Source organism: Centroberyx gerrardi, chromosome 3 (assembly GCF_048128805.1).
Source record: "Centroberyx gerrardi isolate f3 chromosome 3, fCenGer3.hap1.cur.20231027, whole genome shotgun sequence".
In the NCBI taxonomy this organism is placed as follows: Eukaryota; Metazoa; Chordata; class Actinopteri; order Beryciformes; family Berycidae; genus Centroberyx; species Centroberyx gerrardi.
This window is the reverse complement of record NC_135999.1, coordinates 25,770,348-25,794,456: the sequence shown is the minus strand read 5'-3', so window position 1 is coordinate 25,794,456 and position 24,109 is coordinate 25,770,348. Positions and strand designations below refer to the sequence as shown.

General features: G+C 43.4%; 2 protein-coding genes across 2 annotated transcripts in view; both read left to right on the top strand.

The window, feature by feature from the left end:
* adcy9a (adenylate cyclase 9a) overlaps window positions 1-17,815 on the top strand; it is a 46,953-nt gene extending 29,138 nt beyond the window's left edge. The window contains exons 2-11 of the mRNA XM_071896253.2: window positions 378-574; window positions 1,276-1,383; window positions 1,653-1,927; window positions 2,740-2,842; window positions 4,263-4,480; window positions 5,552-5,711; window positions 7,976-8,124; window positions 9,008-9,037; window positions 11,417-11,708; window positions 12,707-17,815. Coding sequence (XP_071752354.1) covers window positions 378-574; window positions 1,276-1,383; window positions 1,653-1,927; window positions 2,740-2,842; window positions 4,263-4,480; window positions 5,552-5,711; window positions 7,976-8,124; window positions 9,008-9,037; window positions 11,417-11,708; window positions 12,707-13,750 — 2,576 coding nt within the window. The 3' untranslated portion in view covers window positions 13,751-17,815. The remainder of the gene's footprint in view (window positions 1-377; window positions 575-1,275; window positions 1,384-1,652; window positions 1,928-2,739; window positions 2,843-4,262; window positions 4,481-5,551; window positions 5,712-7,975; window positions 8,125-9,007; window positions 9,038-11,416; window positions 11,709-12,706) is intronic.
* A 949-nt stretch (window positions 17,816-18,764) lies between these two features.
* Window positions 18,765-24,109, top strand: part of crebbpa (CREB binding lysine acetyltransferase a) — a 48,521-nt gene continuing 43,176 nt past the window's right edge. Inside the window, exon 1 of the mRNA XM_078290595.1 lies at window positions 18,765-19,644. Within this exon, the coding sequence (XP_078146721.1) occupies window positions 19,557-19,644 (88 nt within the window). The 5' untranslated portion in view covers window positions 18,765-19,556. The remainder of the gene's footprint in view (window positions 19,645-24,109) is intronic.

Genomic DNA, 24,109 nt, shown 5'->3' with positions numbered 1-24,109 from the left:
CACTACGAGGTGTGGGATTATTAGTGTTACAGCCACTGCATGATCATCTGTTTTTATCTGTTACAGATACAGATAAAAACGGTGCTTTATTAATCCCTGGGGGGGAAATTTGGGTGTCGCCCAGCAGCATTACATAAAAAACGCATAACATTAATAAAACAATGACAAATACAGACTGTTGAACACAGCAGGACCAAGATTCATGCCCTCAATATTCTTCCCTATCCGATATATCCATAAATATATATAAAAGGGATTCTTGCCCTCACTATTCTGTAGTCCCTATCTGTTATATTGAGTTTAATTGTTTTAATGTCTATAAAGTATGTTATCGAAGCATGTTTTTTGAAAAGTGCTAAACAAAAGTTTCCCCTCAGGCCTGAAGACCTACCTGATCTCAGGGAAGAAGCTGGAGCATGATGCCCAGTGTGGCTGTTCTCAGCTGGGCCTGCCAGGTGGGGAGTTTGCCGGGAGCCTGCCCTCCTGTCCTCAGCCCCACACCCCGGACCTCATCCCTGGGGGAGCGCAGGCCGCCGAGCCCCTCCTGCCCCACCGACCCCCAGACAGGACCGTGGTAAGTCACAGGGAAAGAGTCGGGGTGGAACATAGAGATGGACGCCTGTGCCGTTCATTTGGTCATGATTTCTGCCAGTTTCTAAACAAACAAAAGGTGATGTTGACCTGTCACGCCTGGTTCATGCTCTGTATGAACGGATATGTGTCGACCACGTACCTTGGCATCCGTGTTTCTTGTGCCTGAAAACTCAACAAGAAAAAAAAACGAATTGTCCAGTGGTTTCGGTTCCTCTCCATTCAACCAGTCCTAGACAGAGGCACGTTTACGTAACTGTGGCGCTGTCCATGTCCATTTCGTGCGCGGTTCCCAAATGCAGCCATCACGCACAGTTGTTTTGGCTGCAATTACACTATCTTGACCATGCATACTCCATCATGTCAATTTTTTACGTGAGGTGTGAATGAGCCTTTAGATGCTTTGCACTGTAGGAAACGTGATGATATCAGTGACAGGCATCTTAATGCATCTAGTCCTTTGACCGAGAATGACTGAAGTGTTCACAAACGTATGCTTACAGTACAGTCATATATGAATAGATGGATAGATGGAGGGACATTATGTCTCAAACATACCTACTTTGTGTGAGTTTTGTGTCTAATGTAAATTAACCTGTTCTTTCTGTCTCGTGTTTTTCATTTGTTAACCACCCCGCCCCCTCTCTTTCTCTTTCTTTTTTCTCTTTCTCTTTCTCTCTCCAGCCTGCCTGTGTGTCCTGCACTGTGGTTTTGTCTGCAGGGGCAGAGCAGGGTGATGAGGTGGCTGTGCTGAATGGCTGCCAGGAGGAGCACAAGACCAGCAGTGCCAAGGTAAAACACACACACACACACACACATACAGTGACAGCAACAGTGCATTTGTCAGCCCCCTTTAAGCATCTATCATTGACCCTAGCTACCCTACAAACCCCCCAACTAACACTCCCTCTCTTCCTTACCTTTCTCCTTATCTTCTTTCCCCTTCCTCTTCTCCTTCTCTTCCTTCTTTGCCTTGTTCTTCTCTTCCCTCTCCTTTTTCTCCTCATTCTTCTTCATCTCCTTATTCTCCTCTCCTCTTTTTCTCTCTCCTCCCCCTCCAGTTTGTCCCAGGCCACAGCCCCCGGGCAGCCAACGGTCTGCTGAGTCCTCCGCTGGAGGACCCGGTGAGGGCCAGCCAGAGCTCCCTGTGCGACATGCTCCAGGAGAAGGAGAAGAAGACCAGTACGAGCACAGGGACCGGCACCAGTCTGGGCATGGCGGGCGGCGCCGGGGCGGCCGGCACGGGTATGGACCACTCAGCCCTCATGCAGCTGCGCGCCAAGAACTTCAGAGAGAAGAGCGACGCCCACTTTGTGGATGTTATCAGGGAGGACAGGTGAGGTCGGGGGAGTGGAGGTTGGGGTGAAATTTATGAACTTAGAATGCCTCTCATCAGTGATTTATTCAGTTCTCTTAAAATTAATCAAGAACTCATTTATTACCCGTCAATCAAGTTTAATGTGTGGGATGTTTTGCTCTCTGTTGAAATTCATTCATTTCAAAGGAGAGCAGCTGTTATCGCTGCATCATTCCGTTGCAGATGCATTTACATTGCAATGAAAGTGCTGCTTGCATTGGATTTATTCTACTTAAACCAAAATGGTTTACCCTGGTATTTGCTCTCTCTCTCTGTGGTGTAAAACATTTAATCAGCGAGTCCATGTTCCAATGGAAATCTGTGTGGTAATGTTACACTCAATATTACACTCATCCCATTAAGTTTGAGCCACAGGATTCTTGAATAGAACTCTTAATATTGTCTGCACAAGCATAAATGCATTCTGTATTACTGTATGTGTGATTGTGGTTATATGCATGGGTGCACAAAATATAATGATCTAATAATGATCTCTTTCCATGAAATAGACTGACCAAGTGAATCCAGGTGGAAGTGTTAAACCTGAAGTTCTACTAACCCTAACCCTCAGTATCTCTAAAATGTAGAGGATGCAGTCCGTCAAACTGGTATCATTTAGTCAACCAAGAACTTACGTTACCCAATATCCTTAAAAAAGACAAGAAAATAAATTGGTTAAAATTTTGTGCTATATTTTGTTGGAGTAGGTTTGATAGTTTTTTTTTATAGTGGATGTCTCATTATGGAAGGAAGCTCTTCATATTTTGATCCTGTTTCTCTCTGGTTCCTAGCCTGATGAAGGATTACTTCTTCAAACCGCCCATCAACAAGATCAGCCTCAACTTCCTAGAGAGACCGCTGGAGATGGCTTATCGCACCAGCTACCAGGAGGAGGTACACACACACACACACACACACACACACACACACACACTAGTATAATTATACTTATGAGAACTTTCCATTACCATATTAATTCCCTAACCTATAACCCTAACCTTAACCCTCACCACTTCTGTCCCATCCTAAGCACTAATCTTAAAATACCCCCCTCGGAGAAGAGAGGACTGGTAAATTATCTTAAATTTGGAGGCTTTTCCTCATGTTTTCTATCCTTCGGAGGACATTTGGTAAGGACAAGGATAGAAAAGGAAGAGCACAAAGTAGTATAATATATAAAGACTCTTAAACAATGTTTGTGTGTGTGTATGTTTGTGGGTGAGGGCCTGGGCAGGGGTCCAACTTTTTCCCCTGACATCCCTTTCTCCCAACTATTATGCCTCTCACTGTTATAATGCCAGTTCCAGTTGGCCTGCACTGACCTTACAGTCTTACAGCCCTCTGCTGTTACACCAGTGTCATTACACGGCACAAAAGAAATCACTGATTTTCTTTCTCTCACATTCAACCTCTCAATTAATTTAATTCAAAATTTCTGCAGTAATATTCAGTGACAGTCTCTCCTTTCTTTCTCTACTTGGCTGCAACTTCCTGGCCAAGCTGTAAAGCCTGAACTTGTGATCATTTTCATCCAAAATCCTCATTATATGCAGAGTTAAGTTTTTTTAGTTTCATTTCTAGTCTTAATATTTTTGGCCTGTGGCTGCACAACAGGTTTAGCCACTTTGGCAGGTAAACAGACATTTTTAGAGGTTCTTTTCTTTTTTTAAACAAAAATAAATGTGGGCTGTCAACTTAACCTTTAGTATTTTTTTTACTTAACCACTCCAGTATCGATGGAACAGAGGTTCTTTTGTATTCTAGAAATTAATTTAGCTGGTTAATTAGTGAATGTAGCTGGTAAACTTTGGAATTTGGTTGCTTTTGTGGCCATTGGGCCAAAAGTTCATTTCTTGCCGTCCTTAGCCCTAACCTTAAAGGGGCATTAAAGGGAATGGGAGTGTATTGAAATTTCAGTGGGTGGGAGCAGAGTACGCGCTGGAAAGCCAGAAATCTCAGCACCTGGTGAAGTAATCGTTGAGTCACTGGTATCGATCGACAACCCTATCAACCCCCCTGCAGATATATTATGGACATTTTGTGCTATGGGGCAGTGAAAATCTTGATTAATGCCACTTCAACCTCAATGGAGATGTTACACCTAACCCCAACCTTAAATAGAGACATGTTGATGATTTTTGCTATTCCTAAAAACAGTAACCCCCATATAAACTTAGAACCCCCTAATCATCTGTCTTTGGACACATACATAATGGTAAAATATGTATACAGGTGCAGTTTAAAGTGCCATGCATGAGTTCATGGGAGGTGGGACTACGTCTCCTCAGTATCTCTCCTCCCTCCTCCTCTCCAGGTGAAGAACCAGGTTCAGGTGCAGACCTTTGCCAGTGCCACCTTCAGCTCCTTCCTGGACGTTCTCCTCAGCTGTTTTGTCTTCCTGGCCCTGACCCTGGCCTGCTTCCTCCCGCCCCTGGTCAGCCCTGCCGCCGCCGGCCCCCCGGCCCCCACCGCCCTGGCCATCGCCCCCCTGGCCGGCCTGCTGGAGTTGGCCTCCCTGGTGCTCTCCATACGGTGAGGAGGCTTAGGCAGATGGCATGCAGATGGGTGCAGAGGCTGTGTGTGTATGTGGATGTGTGTCTGGGTGTGTGAATATCGTACCAATTAGGGTTGGACCGATATGGGTTTTCGAAGGCCGATGGATTCAGTGTTTTCCCCAGAATTGTATTCTTGGCAGGGTGGAAAAGCCTCTAAAACAGCATTTAATGCTGTGGTTTTCGATCCTGTGCCATGGAGGCCCAAGAGTATGCAGGTTTCCAAATCGGCTGCTGTAGTGTTTGGTTGGAATAAAAACCTGCAGACTCTTGGGCCTCAATGGCACAGGGTCGAAAACCACTGACTTACACCATCATACGACACTACACCTCTCCACTGAAACCCATACATATGATTTTGGGGGGTTGGGGTGGCTCACACACCACTCTGGAATAATTTCTCTGTTCAGACATTGGCTTGATAAATCGGCAACCTGATATATTGGTCTAACTCTAGTACCAAACCTAAAAAATAGAAAAATCTAGGCCTATAAATGTAGTTTCCAGTGTTTAAACTAAATTGAATCTGATTGTGTGTGTGTGTGTGTCAGAGGAGAGTATGCACAAATGAAAAAAAATTAAAAGGGAAAATTAATTTTCCCTTATTGCCATGTGTAAATAGGCAATAAATCTTCATCTTCTAGCTGGGATTTGGAAGGCCCGGTCATGTTTTAATAATACATCTTGATTAATGAGTGAAGAGAGCCTGCTGTAGTTTTTCCCTGACTGAGTGTGAAGAGTACATCGTTGTATCTTGCTTGTCTTGATGCTGCTTTCTTGGCAGGTCTTTATCTCAGTGAGACTACCTGGTTAAATAAAGGTTGAATAAATAGTGATAAGCCTTAGGAGTTACACTTTTGCTGATGGAAACTGTTCTTCCTCAGATATTGAATGTCTAACTCTTCTACTCTTTTCTCCTTTCTTGTCTCCTCTCTTTACACACCCACCCCTCTTCTCCCCTTCAACTTGCTCCTCGTCTCGTCTCGTCTCCTCTCGTCTCCTCTCCTCTCGTCTCCTCTCCTCTCCTCTTCTCTCCTCTCCTCCCCTGCAGTATGGCCTTCTACCTGGAGGAGGTGATGAGCTGTACCCGCTCCCTGCTCAGAGCGGTCTCCGGCTGGATCCCCCGTCATGTGATCGGGGCCGTGTTGGTCTCGCTTCCCGCCGTCTCCGTCTTCTCCCACCTTACCTGCACCCTCCACCTGCCCCTCCAGGTAAAAGGGACAACATGAGTGTGAAATGTGTGTGGGTGGCGGGGGTAACGGATGAAAAAGACTGTATGGGTGGATGAATAGAAGGAGAGGGTGGGTGGTTTTTGAGACGTTTATTCCTGTAATGTTTCAAATAAAAGTTGTAGAGAACTGGGAAGCTTTTAATGGCTGTAATCAACTGCTCGTCCATTTTGCTCTTACCAAGCGGAACTGTTGTTGATGAAATGAAATTCCATCGGTGGGGAAACAAGGAATCGTGGAAATCTGATTGACTGTTGATGATTGATGATCACGAAAAGCTCAGCCATGGCCAGGTTTTCTTGGTGACAAGTTGGTTTACCATCCTCACATGTGCCACGTTTCCCTGGTCACTCAGCTCTATAGGAAATGAATGGACTTCCGGTGACTTGTTACTCATGTTGCTCGCAGTTGCGTTTTGCCATAAGTTTGTTAAAAATTCACTGACAATTGACTGACAATGATTCTGAAGTAATTAATGAAACAAACACCCACAGATACAGTATTTTCCAATGTTTGTTGAATTCTGCAGGTCCTTGCACTTAATACTACCATTATTACTAGTAATACTAACATTACACTATTGGTGCTACTATTGCTGCCACTAGTACCACAGCTACTACCTACTACACTGTTAATACTGCTGCTGCCACTACTACTGCTACAGCCGTTGTTACTACCACTATTGCTTCTACTACCTCTACTGCTGCTGCTACTACTGCTAATTGTAGTAGTCGTACTCGTGATTTCCAAGCTGTAATGGTTTGCCCTCATTGATATACCTAAGCCAAAGCAAGCAGAGAGAAGTCGGGCGGGTTGAACCCTTGCCCATGGCGGTCTGAAGCCAAAGATCCTTTGAGACCAGCAGAGCCGTTAGCTGGCATTAGCACTGATAGGAACTGTAGAAGGAAAACAACCAGGAGGCTTCAGGAGGCTTCGCCTGTGGACCTTGGCACCAGAAATGTTGACATTTCTTCCTCTCTGAATCCTGTATGTGAGAAGATTGAGAGCAGCCGTAGTTTGCAGCGTTTTTGTGCAGCTTTGAGTCAAGGCCATCCATATTCAGCTCTATATGAGTTTGACTCTCCTCTTCCAGCTTTGAGGCGACGACTGCTTGCAAGATGTGTGGTGTTTTGCTATCTTTTTTTTTTTTCACGGATATTCAACACCCCATTTCTCTATCCATTTCTGTCCCACCCTGCTCCCCCTCTCTTTCTCTCCCCTTCTCTCTCTCCGTTCCTTCAGGGCGTGCAGATCAAAGCGGTAGTCCCAGGGAGAGCGGTTAATTAGACATGCAGTTTTCTGGACTTTTATGCCTTTGAAGATATTAAGACCCAATAACAGGGCTAGAGGGGGAGAGAGAGGGAGGACATGTGTAGGGATGAGAGAGAGAGAGATGTTATCCTGTCAATGTCATCATTAACAACTCTGAATGTGCCCAAATTATTACTGCTGTGTGCGCATGTGTGTACATTAGAATAGATTTGTGTCCTCAAATGCATGAAGCTACCAAGACGGCTCAAAACAAGTCCATGTAAATGTGTGCAAGTATGTTTTCTGAGGATCCAGAACAGCATGTTTTCACCTCAGATACCTATAGCGAAAAACAAAATTAGGTATTTCCTCTGCTCTGACACTGAAAAAACAATCCATGTATTTATTGCATCAAGATTATATCTTTTCAATGCACTGTTTTCTGGCTCTCAGGGGCTGGGCTTAATGTAAACTCCATGGAAATAAAGTCCATTCAGTTAGTTCGGATTGTGTTTGACAAGTCCAATAATGGCTACGAGTAGTTACATGAAGGTAAAAGGCAGTGCAAAAGTCTTGGTTTGCAATGGCAGGAAAAAATAAATTTGATGTATTTATCTTACTTGCTAATGTAGCCAGTTGTCAACATTTTAGATAGGGTATGCTGATATTTCAGTGTTAGAGAAAAGTCATGGTTTGCAACAGAATGAAGGGAGAATGTTATTTGTATTGACAAGTTGAACTCATATCAGCTTGCCCATAAGCTAACGGAGGCTATTGATAGTTAGATACAGAGAAAAAGGCAGTACAAAAGTCATGGTTTGCAATTGGCAAGAAATAAATAATTTCAGGTGTATATCTTACTTGCTAACAGTTATCATTACACACAAACTGCGGCCTTACATGTTGAATTGCATTTAGTTTGTTGTGTTTTAATTGCCTTTATTGTGTCCTTTGTTGCTTTGAGAAACACTTAATGACCATCTCGTTTTCTCCAGGTGACGATGTTCCTGTGCTGTGCGACCATCCTGGCCATCATCCAGTACTGCAACTTCTGTCAGTTGAGTTTTTGGATGCGCTCGGTCCTGGCCACCGCTACAGGAGCCGCGCTGCTGCTGCTGCTCTACAGCCCCCTCCACAGGAGCAGGTGAGCAGCTGCAGTCCACACACACACGCGCACGCACAAACACACACACGCACACTCAAACACACAAATGTAAATACACACACATAAACCAACACATGCAAAAGCACACAATGACACACTCATACAAGTGTGTATACACAAACGCACACATGTATACACACACAAATGCAAACATATGCGTGCAAACACAGACAGGCTATACTACCTTTAATATGTACTTAGTTGAAGCACCTTGGCGGAACTGCGAGGTAGCGAATAGTAGGTACATACAAGTGAAGTGAAATACACAAGCATTGGTCAATCTCACAGTTAAAGCTAAATACCTAAGATGTTGATGTATGTCGTAGCAATCATCTACAAGTAGCCTGTAAATGAAGGGTAGAGAATAAAAACATGGCAGACACAGACAACGTTAAAATGCTTTACAAATTTGTGTTTGGCATTTAGATTTTATTTTTGCAATTACCCACCCTTATTTAGCTGTAGCCAACCTTCCTGATGTAACTATGGAATGACCCGTGCAGCACCACTGAGTTCTGTCTTGTAATAGTCATAAGTTTGGGCTCTAGATAGGAATTCATTAGTGAATTCATACATAAATACATAAATTCACCAACGTGTATGACCAAAGAACCTCTCAGCTTGTTATAGATAGTTATAATTAAATAGTGTAATTAAGCCAATTGGATTTGACCCATTTGCTCTGACAGGACTCATTCAGCCAGCAGATAGGAGATGTCATTCATGTCGTTCACTCATCTGTGTGTGTACGTTTGTCTGTGTGTGTGTGTTTGTGTGTGTGTGTGTGTGTGTGTGTGTGTGTGTGTGCGTTTGTACATGACCAGTCCTCGCTTCTAACCGACACCACTCTCCTCTCTTTCAGCTCTGGTAATAACAGCTTGCCTGCGCTTGGGTGAGTGTCTCCGTGGAAACAGAGAAGTTTGATGGATGAGTGACATTTGAGGGGTCAACGGGAGCGACGGCCCTCTTTTATGTTTTCATAACCACAGCTCTCTCTCTCTCTCTCTCTCTCTCTCTCTCTCTCTCGCTTTTACTAATTCTCACGCTTTCCTGCTTTTTATTCCCCTCCTTTTCTCGCTCTCTCTCACACTGAGCGTTCGGCAGCTGTAATGGCTGCTAAATGTCACCAGCGGTGGAAATGACTCACACAGCCAGCGCAGACTAGCTTTTTCTATTAAAGCCACAAGTTAGCTAGCTGCCCTGCTGAGGCAGAGAGAGAGACTGGCAAACGCTGTCTTTCTTTATCAGTTTGCATTTTGGTTTGCATTTTCATACAGGATACAGTTAAGTCGCATTTTGTATGTCTTCATGAAGGTCTCTAGATTGAACTGCCATGAGATACAATTAGAAGATGCAATCAATTGTATATGCATCCTGACTCCCTTTTTTCTTTGGTCATTCTTCATTGTCCCTACTTTGGGAAATTGCGCTTTTTTTCTGACATGGAAGAAAATGGAACGGTTTTGTGATATGTTTTTGATAGTTCTGTAGCTAACTTTTTTTTTTTTTAATGTGGAAATGTGAAACACACTGTGTTGTTCAGTATTAGGTGTCCCACCACTGCTGCCTATCAAGACCCCTCCTGTCTTATCCTTCTGTCTCTGTCACCTATCCTTTCTCTCATCAAGCCTCTCCCCTTCTTGTGTCATTTAGTCGCTGCTCTTTCTTTTTCTCTCATGTTCGTTTCTCTTTTTTTTAAGGCAGAGGGGGCAATCCTCTCTCCTTAGTATGTTTTCTTCATTGAGACAGGAAGAAAGTTAAGACGGACACGGAGCACAAGAGACACAGGAGAGAAGGCTGTGGCAGGATTAGTTCCTCGGCCGGCAGGGGAACATGTGGTTTCTGCGGTGGGGGTCTTACAGGAAAAATCCACCAACAGATACTCGTCCGCTGAGTACGCCTACATGCGCACAGATACTCCGATTACTGGGAGTTATCAGCTTAAGACAATATTTTGATTACAACATTTACATGGTTTGAAGTAACGTGGTTTCTCTAATAACCGGTTTACATGGATTAACTTAATAATAACCACATTTTCCAGCACTTCATCTCCTTTCTTTTCCACTCCACTGCACTGAGCCAGGTTGTTTGCTTTGTAAATACAACATCTGGGTTACTGCATCTGTGACCTTTAACATGTGCAGTTTGGAAAAAAACGTAAGAAATCTGACCAAGGACTGTACATGCCTCCAAAGACTGAGTAGAAATCTAGCTGTGTTAACCTGGTTTTGCTTACTCTGATTCTGACCTTACTCTGATTTAAGATAATCTGATAAAGTCGCAATAGTCAGAGTATTGCCTTAATTGGGTTCAGATCAAATTGTTAGTGTGCATGTACTCATTGTTAGATATCATCAATCTGTGATGTTCAATGTATTCCAGAAGTTATGTTGTTGTAATTTACTTTTTTGGTGTTCCCTTTTTCCCTCAACCTGCCTTGTTTACTTCTACTTTAGTTAGTGATTTCCTATATTTCCCACAATGCCTTTCAACAAACCCCAGAGAATGTGCAAAAGCACACACAAACACACTCATACAGAGAACGGACGTGAACTTGTTGCTTTTAATCAAAGGTGGCCCGATGGGAATATAAATATAGCCAGGTAGTCAACTAGTTTGTGAACATTGGGGCGTGTCTATGATCGTGACTGCGCCCCTTACTCAAAACGCAACCTGTGTTGTGGCTGCATTGCAATCTGGTCTATTGAGTCTACTGTTGGTGGAGAAATTAGTCTCTCTTCCTCTTCTATGATGGATTTCTGTTTGATTGTTGAACGTTGGTGCAAAATGGTGAGTCTAAAAAGAAGCCCTCGCTCTTTGATTCTGAGGGACTCACACCAAAACCTCACATCTACCATTGATGTTTTAGACAGTTGAAAAATGTTTCTGCTATCAAACTCCATTGTAGCTGCACTGGAAATATCTCAACATGTCCTCATGTTGTCTATGTTTGGCCAGTTATCTGCAAGAATAAGAAAAATATGCCACCAAACAACAAAATGGGCCCAGAAATGTGCGGTACATCACCAGTAGCTGTTTTTTTAACGGTGTTTAAGTGTTTTTAAACCATCTCTTCACTTCAGACTGTCTCCTACTCCCTCCTCTTAACCCTATCCTTCATTTTCTTGCTCTGCTATCTCTTTGTTGGCCTATGTTCAGCTTGAGCCCAAACTGATCTCCTCTTTTTACTTCTTAACTTTTGCCTTGTCTCTCTTTTTTCTTATCCTCCTATTCCCATGTCTCATGCTCTCGCTCTTGTCTCCCTCAGTGTTAACCTCACCGCTCTGAGTGATGGAGGCTCAGCGTCGACCACTCCAGAGCCAGGCCCCGACCCTCCGCTGCGACCTCTTGACCTCTTGGTCCCGGAGGCCGTCCTGGCCTTCTTCCTGCTCCTCCTCCTGGTCTGGTTCCTCAACCGTGAGTTCGAGGTCAGCTACCGCCTCCATTACCATGGCAACGTGGAAGCCGACAAGCACCGCTTCAAGATCCAGATGATGCGAGACCAGGCTGAGTGGTTACTGGGCAACATCATCCCCATCCACGTCGCTGAGCAACTCAAGGTTGTTTTTTTGTTGAAACCCAAATATGCAGGATAATCACATGAAGCTTATCATAATACAAATGATTGATATACAAACTTTTTTCTTGTTTTCTAATCCAGAAAGCTATATTTTAAAGGAAAACTGGCAGTCCATCCCCCTTGTTTTTTTTCTTGAATGATACTGACAGTAGAAAAGCTCAAAGTCACACCGAGTAAGAAGACAGGAAAGAAAGTTGTCATGGGATTTGATCTTAGGCCAGTAGGGAGAAGACTAGACGAGAATCTTAATCACTGTACCATCACTGGGCACAGCCAGTTAGTTTATGGTTTTGTCGAGGAACCAGAAAATCATTGAAATAGACCACTGAAGTGTTGTCGTCATTTCAGGGCTCCCAGATTTTGTCCGTTTCCTTTTATTTTTATGTCAAAAATGAATAGGATTTCTGGTTCCTGTTTACCAATTGTTTTGTCCTTTTAAATATGTGAAACCATGACATTAGAAATATCACAGGGCTAATTTATTATATGTGTTACTGACTTAATCTATTCACAAAACAAATGGCCTAACAAACTAGGTGTGGATGTTGTGTCACAGGAGCCACCTCTCTATGCTAGAACATGCATCAGATGTTCGTCAGCGATGTACGTCAGCGTCAAATACTGAAATGCTAAGCTAGTAATGCTTTTTTACATTGTTTCATCGTGGATTCAAAACTGGTCCACACACGCCTCAACAAATAAAGAAATTCATATTAAATCCAAAGATCTTGAGCAAAATAGTCAGTTTTGGCCTTGGACATAGTTAGAGGCAAAAATTTCACAGCCCTATTCATTTTCCCATTAGTCTGACAAGGCGATGAAACCAGAATCCCTTATTTGGGCAGAGAATTTACGTCAGGCTTCAGTGGTCTATACAGAAATACACACCCTGGAGACCAAAATCCTTAAATTAAAAGCATTTCTCTCACAATAAGTGCTCTTTGTAATACAGTCATCTTTGTCTCCGTGTTTCTTCAGGTGACGCAGAGTTACTCCAAGAACCACGACAGCGTGGGTGTGATCTTCGCCAGCATCGTGAACTTCAGCGAGTTCTACGAGGAGAGCTACGAGGGCGGCAAGGAGTGCTACCGCGTCCTCAACGAGCTGATCGGAGACTTCGACGAGCTCCTCCGCAAACCCGAATTCGCCAACGTGGAGAAAATCAAGACAATCGGCGCCACCTACATGGCAGCGTCGGGACTGAACGTCCAGCAGCTGGCCGACAGCGACGACGACGATCCGCACGCCCACCTGAGGGCGCTGTTCGACTTCGCCCTGGACATGATGGGCGTCCTGGACGACTTCAACAAGAACATGCTGGGCTTCGGCTTCAAGCTCCGCATCGGATTCAACCACGGGCCGCTGACGGCGGGGGTGATCGGCACCACCAAGCTGCTCTACGACATCTGGGGAGACACGGTGAACATCGCCAGCCGCATGGACTCCACCGGCGTGGAGTGCCGGGTGCAGGTGAGCGAGGAGAGCCACGCCGTGCTCAGCGCCATGGGCTTAGAGTTTGACTACAGAGGTACCGTAAACGTGAAGGGCAAAGGTCAAATGAGGACCTTTCTGTACCCCAAAAGCGGGGAAAGCATATCGGGGTGCCAAGACCGGCTGGAGGCAGGCGTCGGCGTCGGACCTTCGTCCATGGCAGCACCGGTCAATAAGACTTTGGAATCTGTTGCCAAGGCAGCAGCTCTTCCTCCCTGTACTACTTCTTCTCACACTCCTCCCTCCTCCTCTCCCTCCACACTCCCTCCTCAACCCCAAAGCAGTGCTGCAGGGCCTGAGCCTGTCCCAGCCAAGCCCACAGAGGTGAGGGAGGAGGGATACAGGGACGCTACACCCCTCCGCGGGCGGCCCCCTGCCACAGACCTTCGCTCCCCTCCCCTCCCAGAACTAGACCCAGAACCCAGTGCCTCCCCGGTGCAGCCCGCGCCTCTCGCACTTCAAGAGGAGGAGGATGAAGAGGAGGCCGACGAGCTGGCGAAACTCAACGAGGAGTTTTACGCTCGTCTCTGATCCATCCTCTTCCCCTTTCCCCCGATCTTCTCCCCTGCTGCTCCTGGCCGCTGTCTCTCCAGGACCGTCTGCCTGTCTGTAGGCGTGGTGGGCGGGACATTCCTTACTTTAGGCGAGGGTGAGGTGTCTTCTCCTTTTCCAGAAGTAGTAGGCATGGATGAAGAAAAGGGAGTCGGTCCTTCCGTCTGTTTGGACGCAGACAATGGCTACAGTGGCTACAAAAATGGCTACTAACGTTTTTTTCATGGGAATGTTGCCTCAGTATTGGGGTGGGTTGGACCTGTGTTGAGCACAGTGATATACAGTGGAGAAATGGCTAAACAGGCGCTAGGAGGGAAGGGACGTTTTGGTGTTGTTGATGTTTTTTTCTTATTCTTTTTTGTTGTTAAGTGCCTTCAGGACTAGAACCATGAACAAATATGAATACTGAACAAAAAAAAAAAAGTTTTAACAATCTTTGTATGGGCTTTCCCCCCGTAAGACTTAGACTACGGAACATGCTGTGGTTTCTTACTCCATGCTTTTATTTTCAATGCAAGTATTTGTTTTAAAAAAAATCATTATTGTTGTGCCATATCATTTTGTTTTAACTTGATCAAAGTCTTGACCTGACTAAAGGGAAAATAATTTTAGATTCTATATAAGTGCCAGTGCAGCATGATGGGCTGAGCAGGGAACTATGGGTAGAATGAGGGAATCACAACAAGCAGTGTTAATTTATGTATTCTGCTTTGACATGAGGGCTTGATACAGTATTCATTTGTGCTAGAGTCTCAGTACAAAGGGACGTACTAAATAGGGCTACATAGATTTAGTTTGTGTAGCAGCTAAATGCACATTTAAGCACAGGTCTTGCACAAACAGTGTTTTCTCGACCACTTGTATTTGGTAGTTATTACCACGAGATAGCTTTTTAAAGAGAGTTTAAACAGAGTTCTTGTCTGTCACAGCAAGTACATTCAAAAGCACAAAATGAAATCAGATAAGGGAATAGGTTAGGAAGAAAAGGTGATTTTTAAAAAAGTGAGATGATCACAAAAGCAGGAAGGCACTTTAAAGATACTTAAGTGGAACTGTGAGTGACAATCAGTGTGTAGTAGTGATCACAGACTTATTAGATAGTAGGGCGGTCCACATTGCTGGTGGTTTAAGTGTCAAAGAAGCACAGATCAGATTACAACTATGGGATTCACATGGTTTCTACAGTACTGTGTTTAAGACCTCAGACTCAACTTATGTGAAGTTCCATCCATTGCCTTCATTGCCACTGAAGAAAAAAAAAATCCATCAAACTATCACTAGATTCAGTCAATAGTTAAGTATTGTCTGCCTTTAGCTGTGTGATTTGCTGTTGAAGGGGTGGGACTTTTGACTTTTATCCAATCACAGCCTCTATATTGAGGGGGCCCACTACTGTATCAATATACTTAAATTGTGCCACTTTAATTGAGTGATCTGTAGGTGCAATGCAACCTAAACTAGCTGATTGTTTTGTGGTGCCTAAAAGTATGACAAACTGTATTTTTGAGGTTTTTTTTGTTTCAGAAAGTTTTTTGTATCACGCTCTTGTCATGATGAGGATAGATTATGATTGTATGTTTGAGGAAATGATGCGCCTTCTGCAGTTTGTTGCTGCAACTTTTGACAAATTCCATCTATCTTTTTTCTTTCTTTCCAGTTCTTTTTGTTCTCTCATTGCCTGGAACAGTGTGGTGGTGTGCCCATGGAATAGCCTGCACCTCTGACGTTTCCCTCTTTGCCCATTACTCACTTTATGTTTTTGTCTTTACTTCTGAAGGGACGTTAAGAGTCACTTGCTTCCCCCTTGTGCTTTGTGTGTGTGTGTGCGTGTGTGTGTGTGCGTGTGTGTGTGTGTATCGAGTGCTAGAAGCTAGACTCCATGTAAATGCTACCGTTCTGTTCTGCCTTTTAGATTACCAAATGTTCAGTGTCAGAATTTGACTAAGATAAAAATATCCAAATTCTTTGCTTTGGGCATCTAAAAAACTGGCTTGTGAATAGGCATCTAAAGACCAGACATGAAGCTGAAAAATCAATGAGAATGAATTTATGCTCAGAATCAATAACACAGAAAATATCGCAGTATGTGATGCCAAAGGGAATAAATCAACCACCTTGTTGATTGTTTGCAATTTGTTATTTTGCTGCAGCTGTCTTCATCTGTAGGGAAGGGTAACATGCACAAAACTACTTTCTTTTTTTTTGTGATGCAGGGAATCAAACCCCAAAGTTTGAAATCTATATAAAGAGTGGATCCTGCAAACGCATATCACCTCTGCACCTTTTAGAGTTTGGTCGACATCGTGGTTCAAGGATCCTGCCTTGAGAAAGATCCTTTGTCTGAAATGTTGGCAACACATTGAAAGATGCAGAGATGATGTGAGTGTGGGGGAACATTCTGTACTTATGTAGCCATCTTCATCTGTAGCATGAAACGTGTCTTTGTTTACCTCTGCCATTGTGCACTCCTCATGTACACAACCAGTGCCTTTTGAACTAGAAATATTGTTAGTCGGCTTGTGTGATCTATAGGATTATTCGTATCAAATGATCTTGATAGTCCCAGTGGCATTCCCACCCTCAAAACCCAAAGAAGGTTTTCTCCAGAAGCAATCGCCGTAGATCAAGGCACACGGAGAGCAACATCAGATCTGCTGTGTGGGTAAAAATCTATATTTAATTGGTTTCAGTGAAGTGAGGATATTTAAAGTATTTTCCTACAGGCAAATTTAATCTTGCGGTGCTTTTGTAATGCACTTTCCCAACACTTCAAGTTCGCCAAACCTAATAAACCAAACCGCATAAAGTTCTGGAAACAGATGAGAATATCGGGTATCAGTTTTAAGGGAAAAGTTGTGTTTTTCCCACAGTTTCCAGATTCCCCCTCTGTCTTACATTCTTGTGTAATCCTTGGCGATTTGTAGGCCGTGTCACTGCAGCCACAGCAGACAGAAAGGTGAAGGAAACTATCCGTAGTAAATTGGAGGTGTGGGGCTGCAGGGGTCGATGGGCACACCACCCCTCCTGTAGCGCACATCTGTACACACAGAGAAATAAAATGAAAGATTCAAGTGACCGTCGCCGGCTCTGTGATCTGTGATGAAGTGTGTGTGTGTGTGTGAGAGATCTTGTCTGCATGGGAATGAATGACTGAGCGACTTTCTTCTTTGCTACACAGCTTGTAGTTTCACTCTGCAGCGTACTATCATTCTTTCACTTCTTTTCAAAATCATTTTTTATCATATTTATGTCGAACCTAAAGCATGTTTTTGCATGACTCCACCAGATAACACAAGCAAAAATTCTTCAAAACTCTTAAGCTTTGTTTATTTAAGGTTACTTGGATTTTGCTATTATACCCAAATGTCCTCCTCTCTGACACTGTATTGATGAATGATGTGTGTGTAAAAAGATTATTATTGGTTTTTTTTTTAGTTTTGGTAAAGGGAAAGAAGTAGCCCAGGAAAACCATATACCAGTCCAAAACACCAATTAAGAAAACAGTCAAGTCCAGTGAACGTCTCTATTCAGGCGTCTCTATTCAGTCATCCGTTTTTTATTAAAGGAATGTGATGATTCACTGTGACAGAAAGATGAGGGGAAGATTTTTATTTTGAGTGTTTTATTAGCACTTGTTAAAATCATCACAGTCAAATAGCCTAATCACTCACTTAAATGGTAACAGTTGCACACGTCTTTTCATTATAAATTTGCTAGTAAATTCAACCCGTATGTGTTTTTGATCACACTGGGACATAAAAAATATTAAATAAGGCAGAGTTGTTTGATTTAAAAAAAAAAAAATCTTTGTGTATTTGTTTTATTTTCATGAATCAGATGATATTATGTTTGTATGTTTTGTGCACATTACCCATGTATCATTTATCAACACATGATCATAATCTGTACACATTTGCACAAAGCACTCAGTGTTTGTACATATGCAGGTATTGTATGTCACGTATGATTTTTTTTTTTTTATACATGTGCATGTGCCAGATTTTGCCAGAAAACAATGAAAAAGAGACACTTATTATCAAACGATTCAATGTGTGTCTGTCTGAGTTAGCGTGAGTGTTGTGATTTCATTTCCTTTTTTCTTTTCCTTTTTCTCCAGTGATGGAAATCACAAAGCAGAAAATAGCGGAGTGTACAGTCGCCTGCACAGTGATTTACTGAGATATGAGATGGGATCAGGTCAAACTGCGTACACACACGGCAGGTTGGCCAGGTGGTGGAAAAGGTTGCTGTATTTGACCCCAACACTGTCAGGAGGGTGTATTTCAGCTGTGGTATATCTACATTTGACCAAATATTCAGTATCAGAATTTGACTAAGATAAAATCACCTAATTCTTTGCTTTGGGCATCTATAAATATCAGCGTTCAGCAGCAGAGAAAAACAAGCTCTGAATAGATCTAAAGACCAGCCATGAAGATGAAAAAAATCAATGAGTATGAATTTATGCTCAAAATCAATAACACACAGAAGAGATCACTGTAATGTGATGCCAAAGGAAATCAATCAACTACATGGCCACTGGTTGATTGTGGGCAATTTGTTATTTTGCTGCAGCTTTCTTCATCTGTAGAGAGGAGTAACATGCATAAAACTGCTTTCTTTTTGTGTGATGCAGGGAATCAAACCCCAAAGTTTAAAGCCCAGATCCTTTGGCTGAAACAATATAGATGTGAGTGTAGGGGAACCATATCTTTATGTAGCATTCTTCACCTGCAGCTAGAAAGGTTTTATTTACCATACCTTTATATCATATACCTGTAGTCGGTTTTAATAGAACTTATTCCTTAGTTAAATCCTTATTTTTTATGGTCTATGGTTTAAGCATCTCTGGTGGTGCACTGCCGCCCCTAGTGGCTAACTGGTGTGATGGTTTTACGTAGGGCGTGATTGCGCGGCCCCTCCCCCTCCACAGCCGATCTGGAAAAGAAAAAAAAACTTTTTTGTATCGAAGGAATCAACAGCCGCCATCTTGTCGTGGCTCGGAATTAGGATTTCGGTCCAACACTGTTTTTTATTTAGAAATCGAGCATCCTTACCGAGATATGACAGTATCCTTCCCCCGAAAACGAAATCTTATCGTCATTTCGGACATATTTTGTGCGAAAAAACGGGAATTGGATCGGTGTTCGTCGGACAGAAAAGCTCCGTATATCTGATTTCCCCTTCAGAGTGCGGCGCTTCAGCCCCTATCGCCGTTCGGAGCAGTATTGTTTACCGTGAGCAAGCGGAGACGAGACCGTGACTTTCAGACAGTTTTGCAAAAATATAGCATTTTTATGCAATTGTGCATTTTTATGGAGCTTCGCACGATTTTTGCATGAAGAAATTTGACGTCACGCAAAATGGGTTCTTTGAACATCTAAAAATAACGACTTTTTCCCCGGAATGCAACAATCCATCTGATTATATTTGGTTGAAATTTTGACGTTCGATTTTTCATGGGGAATATTTTATTTTGGGTTATTTAACGATAATAATGTGGGTGTTGGGTGTTGGATTATCATGGGGTGAATGGCGGTGGCGAAGCGGGGCGCTATTGCATCTCTTTTGAAAGACATTGACTCTCACTGCAAGGAGTAGCTAACGCTAACTTAGCTGGTAGCAGGCAATTAGCTAGCTATTAGCCAGTTAGCTAACGTTAGCAGGCTACCAGCTTGCTAATGTGCTAACAGGGAAGGTGCAGGTTGACAGAACAACTTTCCTGTCGTAAGATCATTCTATTTATCAACACTTTGTAAGCAACCAGCAAGAAAAGATCACAAGAATGGCTGAAAACCTGCTGGATGTTGGACCTCCCAACTCGAAGCGACCGAAGCTGAATTCACCTGCCCTGTCAGCGTCAGATGGACCAGGTAACGTTAAAGGCCTCAACACTGTCAGCACCTGTTAGTAACGAATATCGTCAAGTCTTTCACTTGTAACCATGCACTGTATGATTTCGAGCATTAAATTCATTGATCAAACTAAGGAGCATGCCGTAAGGTTATTAGGTCAGCTAGGTGTGCTGAGCGGTTAGCAAAAAGTTTGCTTGGTGGTTGTTGCTATGCTTGCACTGCTGTGTTGTAAGTCCGTTCTGTGCTGTAGTTGCATGTATCTAATGTTACCCAGTGTTGGTTCGCAAAAGCCATCTCTGATCCGCGCCTGACTTTGGAAGCTAACGGGAGTAAACATATCTGTCCAGCAAATTGTATAGGTAAGTTAATTGTTTCTCAGAGATCTAGCTATAGAACAAGATTTTGGTGTGGATCACCAAACTAGACTGACAGCTGCTTAGTTATCGACGGCACGACGGAGACACCATGTTACCCTGCAGCCTGATTCCCCTCTACTCAAAATAATGCAAAGTCTAACTTACTTCAAAAACGCATCATACGACGACCAAATGCCACTTCTGCTGATGGCGTAGTATGCACCATCAGTCTGTGTCTAATACAGTATAAATGAATTCCAAGACTGTTGTGCTGGCCTTGCAAAAGCACTTCCACTCATTAGTAGACAAATCATTTTTTCCTTATAACGGTATTTATTCAGGTCTGTATGTAGTGTGTGGGTCAAGTGTTAGCTGCAAGCTAGAGGGGGAGAAGGAAACTAACAAACTGTGTTGATACTGACACCCCATTCAGTCAGCAAAGTCTGAAAACATGACTAATAAAGCCAAAAACTCAGTCACTTCTTGGCCACTGCATTCCTAAGCAAGCTCATGAACAGACAGACCAAGCTGGATGAGGTAGTACCGCACTTGACTGTACATTGTGCATTTATTTGCTAGAGTTGCTGCTCTTTACGTTGTACTTTGCACCCCATTCTGCTGTGACATTTTTCCCTAGAAGCACATGTGCTCCTGAATTGAAAACTGTAGGAGTATATGTAAGAAGTCTAGGTAAAAGTGAATGTTAATGCCCATCTGTGTTTGGTATCTCTAGTTACCCATGTGCTCCATTTTCTGTTTTCAAGGAAGAATGAATTCACTTTTGGGAGCATATGCCACTAAAATGGTAGCACCGTAGTACCCCTGATGTACATTGTATTGTTTTTCTTTTACATAAATGTTTAAGTGCAAAATATGGATCTGCTGCAAAGCAAATAGTTTCCTCCGGGATATTAATGATGTCTATATTATGGCCCGTGTCCTTTCCTTTAGTGATTTGCCTGAGTTTGATCTTGCCCAGTATGCAGGTGCAGGAAAAACTGACCAAACGTAGACAATCCCCAACAAAAACAGCAGTCGCAACAACAATGAACTATGACTCCCGTTGCACATGGCAGAGGCACCACATGTGTGCAGTGATCAATCACTAAACCCTCCTATCCCATCCTTTATAGTTTTTGGTAGTTACAATTGTGACCTAACGGACCCTGTGGGACAGTGCGGTGCAACACCATCATCAGCAGTAAATTACTGCAGACAAAGAGTCTGCCTGCTCACTGTGGCGACTGTCACGCCTCGAGCTTTTCGTGCAACACCCCTCTGCCCTGACATTTGGCCGTTGCCTTTTGCAGTGGGGCCTGACTTGGGTTGCACATCCCATTTTGGGGTGTACGGTAGCTAATGTTTTTGGTGCGTGCATCTACATAAATGTGAGCGGCAAAGCATCTATTTTCCCACTATCAGTGTGTTTGGGATTTTTTTATGTAGTTGTATTTGGAGGGGGACCTTTTTTATTGGTGTGACAGAGAGCAAACACATGCCCCCTCTCTCCTCATTCAGGCCATCTGTCACCCCTGCAGGGTCCTTCTGCCCCCCTCACCCCTCTGTCCACAAATAATCCCTTGGCAGTGTGTGCAGTTTTTAGTATGTTGTCTTGACATTTCAGTTGTAGTATTTCCACTTAGGCTGTGGTGGTAGTTGTAAAATTTCTTCAGCTTTCAAATCCAGAAAACTCTGGTTGCAGATTCAGAGGTGCAGTATCTTGGCAGATCACTTTTTAATGATGGTCTGTTCCTTTTATCTCCTCCTTGCTCTCATCCTCAGCTACTGAGATAACTGTAATTTGTTTCTTATTTGTGCTTTTCTCTTGTGATGTGATATCGCAACTCCAAGGATGAAAGTGTGTTAAAACTAAACCATTTTGCCACACGGCCTTTCTGTTAGACCCTAGTATCTTCTAGTGCAACTCCATGTGTCAGTCTTGGCCATGGCAGTGAGCTGCTTTGACGAGAGCACCACCACCACCCCTCCCCCCAACCCCCTATTCCCCCTTCATGTGTTCACTTGCCACTGCCCAAATGGCACATTTAAGGCCTACCAGGCAGGCAGTAAGCTCATGACGCAGCCGCTAATGGAGCCATTTATGCTTCTGCCTGCAGGCAAGGAGAAAAACCCTGAGAAAAATGGTGGAGAGGGGGGGAGCAGGGGAGGGATAAGGGGAGATGCAGGGGTGTGTGTCACCCACCCGCTTACCCCTCCCACAGAAAGCGCTTATGACTGCGTCTTTTTTTTGCTGGCCGGGTCCGCTGCACAGCCTAATTGGTGGTTTTAAATGCCACTCGCCACACGCGTCTGAGCTTGTATTTAAGCTTGTTTCCCCTTGTTTTAATCCAATCTGTTCCCATTAGCCAATATTGCTATTTTTGCTGCTCCCACTTGCAGCTGCCTGCCTCTGTATGTAAGACAGAGGATAAGAGGGAAAGAAAATTGCTGAGAAGCGTTGTGGGCTCGTATTTTGTTAGGAAATTGTTAGAAATTCTGACGGGAAAAGGGAACTGGATTCTGTACACAGTATTTTTCTGCTCATGTATTTTTTGTAAAAATCTCTTTGAAAAATGTCAGCTACCCAAATATAAACACTATTCCACCACAGATGTTTTAATGTCTGAAAATCACAATGCATCTTTGAGTAATTCACCTCTTGCCGAAAGCAATCTCTTTGCTTTGCTCTCTATCCAAGCTTGAAATGTAGCTTTGCAAGGTCATTAAATCTCTTGCGTTTGTATTTGACTGGATATCCTCACATCTTTATTGGTTGGGATGTGCTCACCCCATCCAGCAAATATGTCAACACCTGGTAAAACACATCAGCTCGGGTGGATGGAGACGTGTGTATATGAGGGAGGAAGTCTGGAGAGGGTGAGAAGGAAGAATGAGGATATAAAATGAAGGTTTTTGAGAAGTTCACATGAAATGACAAGGATCGGGTGCCCCGAGGAAAAAGTTGGAATAACAGAGGAATCGATGGTAGAAGTTTTAAAGGGTAAAAGTGAGAGGAAAATTGAAATCTGAAGGGAAAACTAAGATGGAGGAAGAGAGAGGGGAATGATAAGCAAAACTCAGGAGACAGAAGATGTTGCGGTTCCCTGACTAGATCCACTACAGGAAGCAGTAGAGATGATTGAGGAGCTCCAGCGGTTACTTGACTACACAAATGGAGTTTGGCTCTATTTATGGGCTGGGAAATTAATTCCAGCCACCAGCTAAATGCTGACAAATTTTGGCAATGGCGGGTAGGTTTATCTGCTGTACCAGACGCTTAATGCAGGCAACCAGCCATAGTTTTTAGGTCCTGTTCAAATCTAAAAATGTAGTTGGAGAAAGCGGTTGGCATGTTTTGGGATGAACCAGTCAGTGTGTCCAGTGGAAGTTAGTTTCCTGCCCGGACACTGTGATTCAGAAACTCTGTTCTGTCATTACTTACAGAGCATTAGGGTTGGGTATCGAGAACTGGTCAGATTGACCGATTGGTTGGAACCGATAAGCCCCTGGGCAAATGGTACTGCTGCGGTTCTTAACAGTCTAATTCATTTTAATTCATTCTTAACTTCTCAGGTATTTTCCTTTATAGTCAAGCAAATGACAATTTCTAGCTGACACCTGTGTGTTTCTTCTATTAATGGCCGAAAGGTGAAATCATTAAGTGTGGGTCAACTTTACTAAAGCAGCTGTAAATACAGGTAGAGGCAATTTATCTAAAACCAATGCCAGTGCAAGCTGGCAATAGCAACAATCTTATGAAACACTTGCAACTCCAGCATGGTGTTAATTTGAAGCAGTGTGGGGTTTTTGACTGCTTGAGCAAAGTTTCTGCTGGATGCAGTTCCTGAGAATTCTGGCTCGTCCTCGTTGAGTCAATGTAACAGCCTTTTGAAAAAAGTCCAATAATGTGAATTTAGGGAAACAAATTAAATAGCAAGCCAACTTCTTTCCCAGTGGCAGATTTTAAGCGCTCTTAATTTCACTTGTCATATTGCAGCTATTGCTTGCTCTAGTGGATAGGGTTAGTGGGGTGGGGTGGGGTGTTGGCGCTCGGGCCTGACATTCGGTGCAGATTATCTTGTAGTGTGAATGGACCCAAGACTGGCCATTCTGGCCATTTGGCCTGA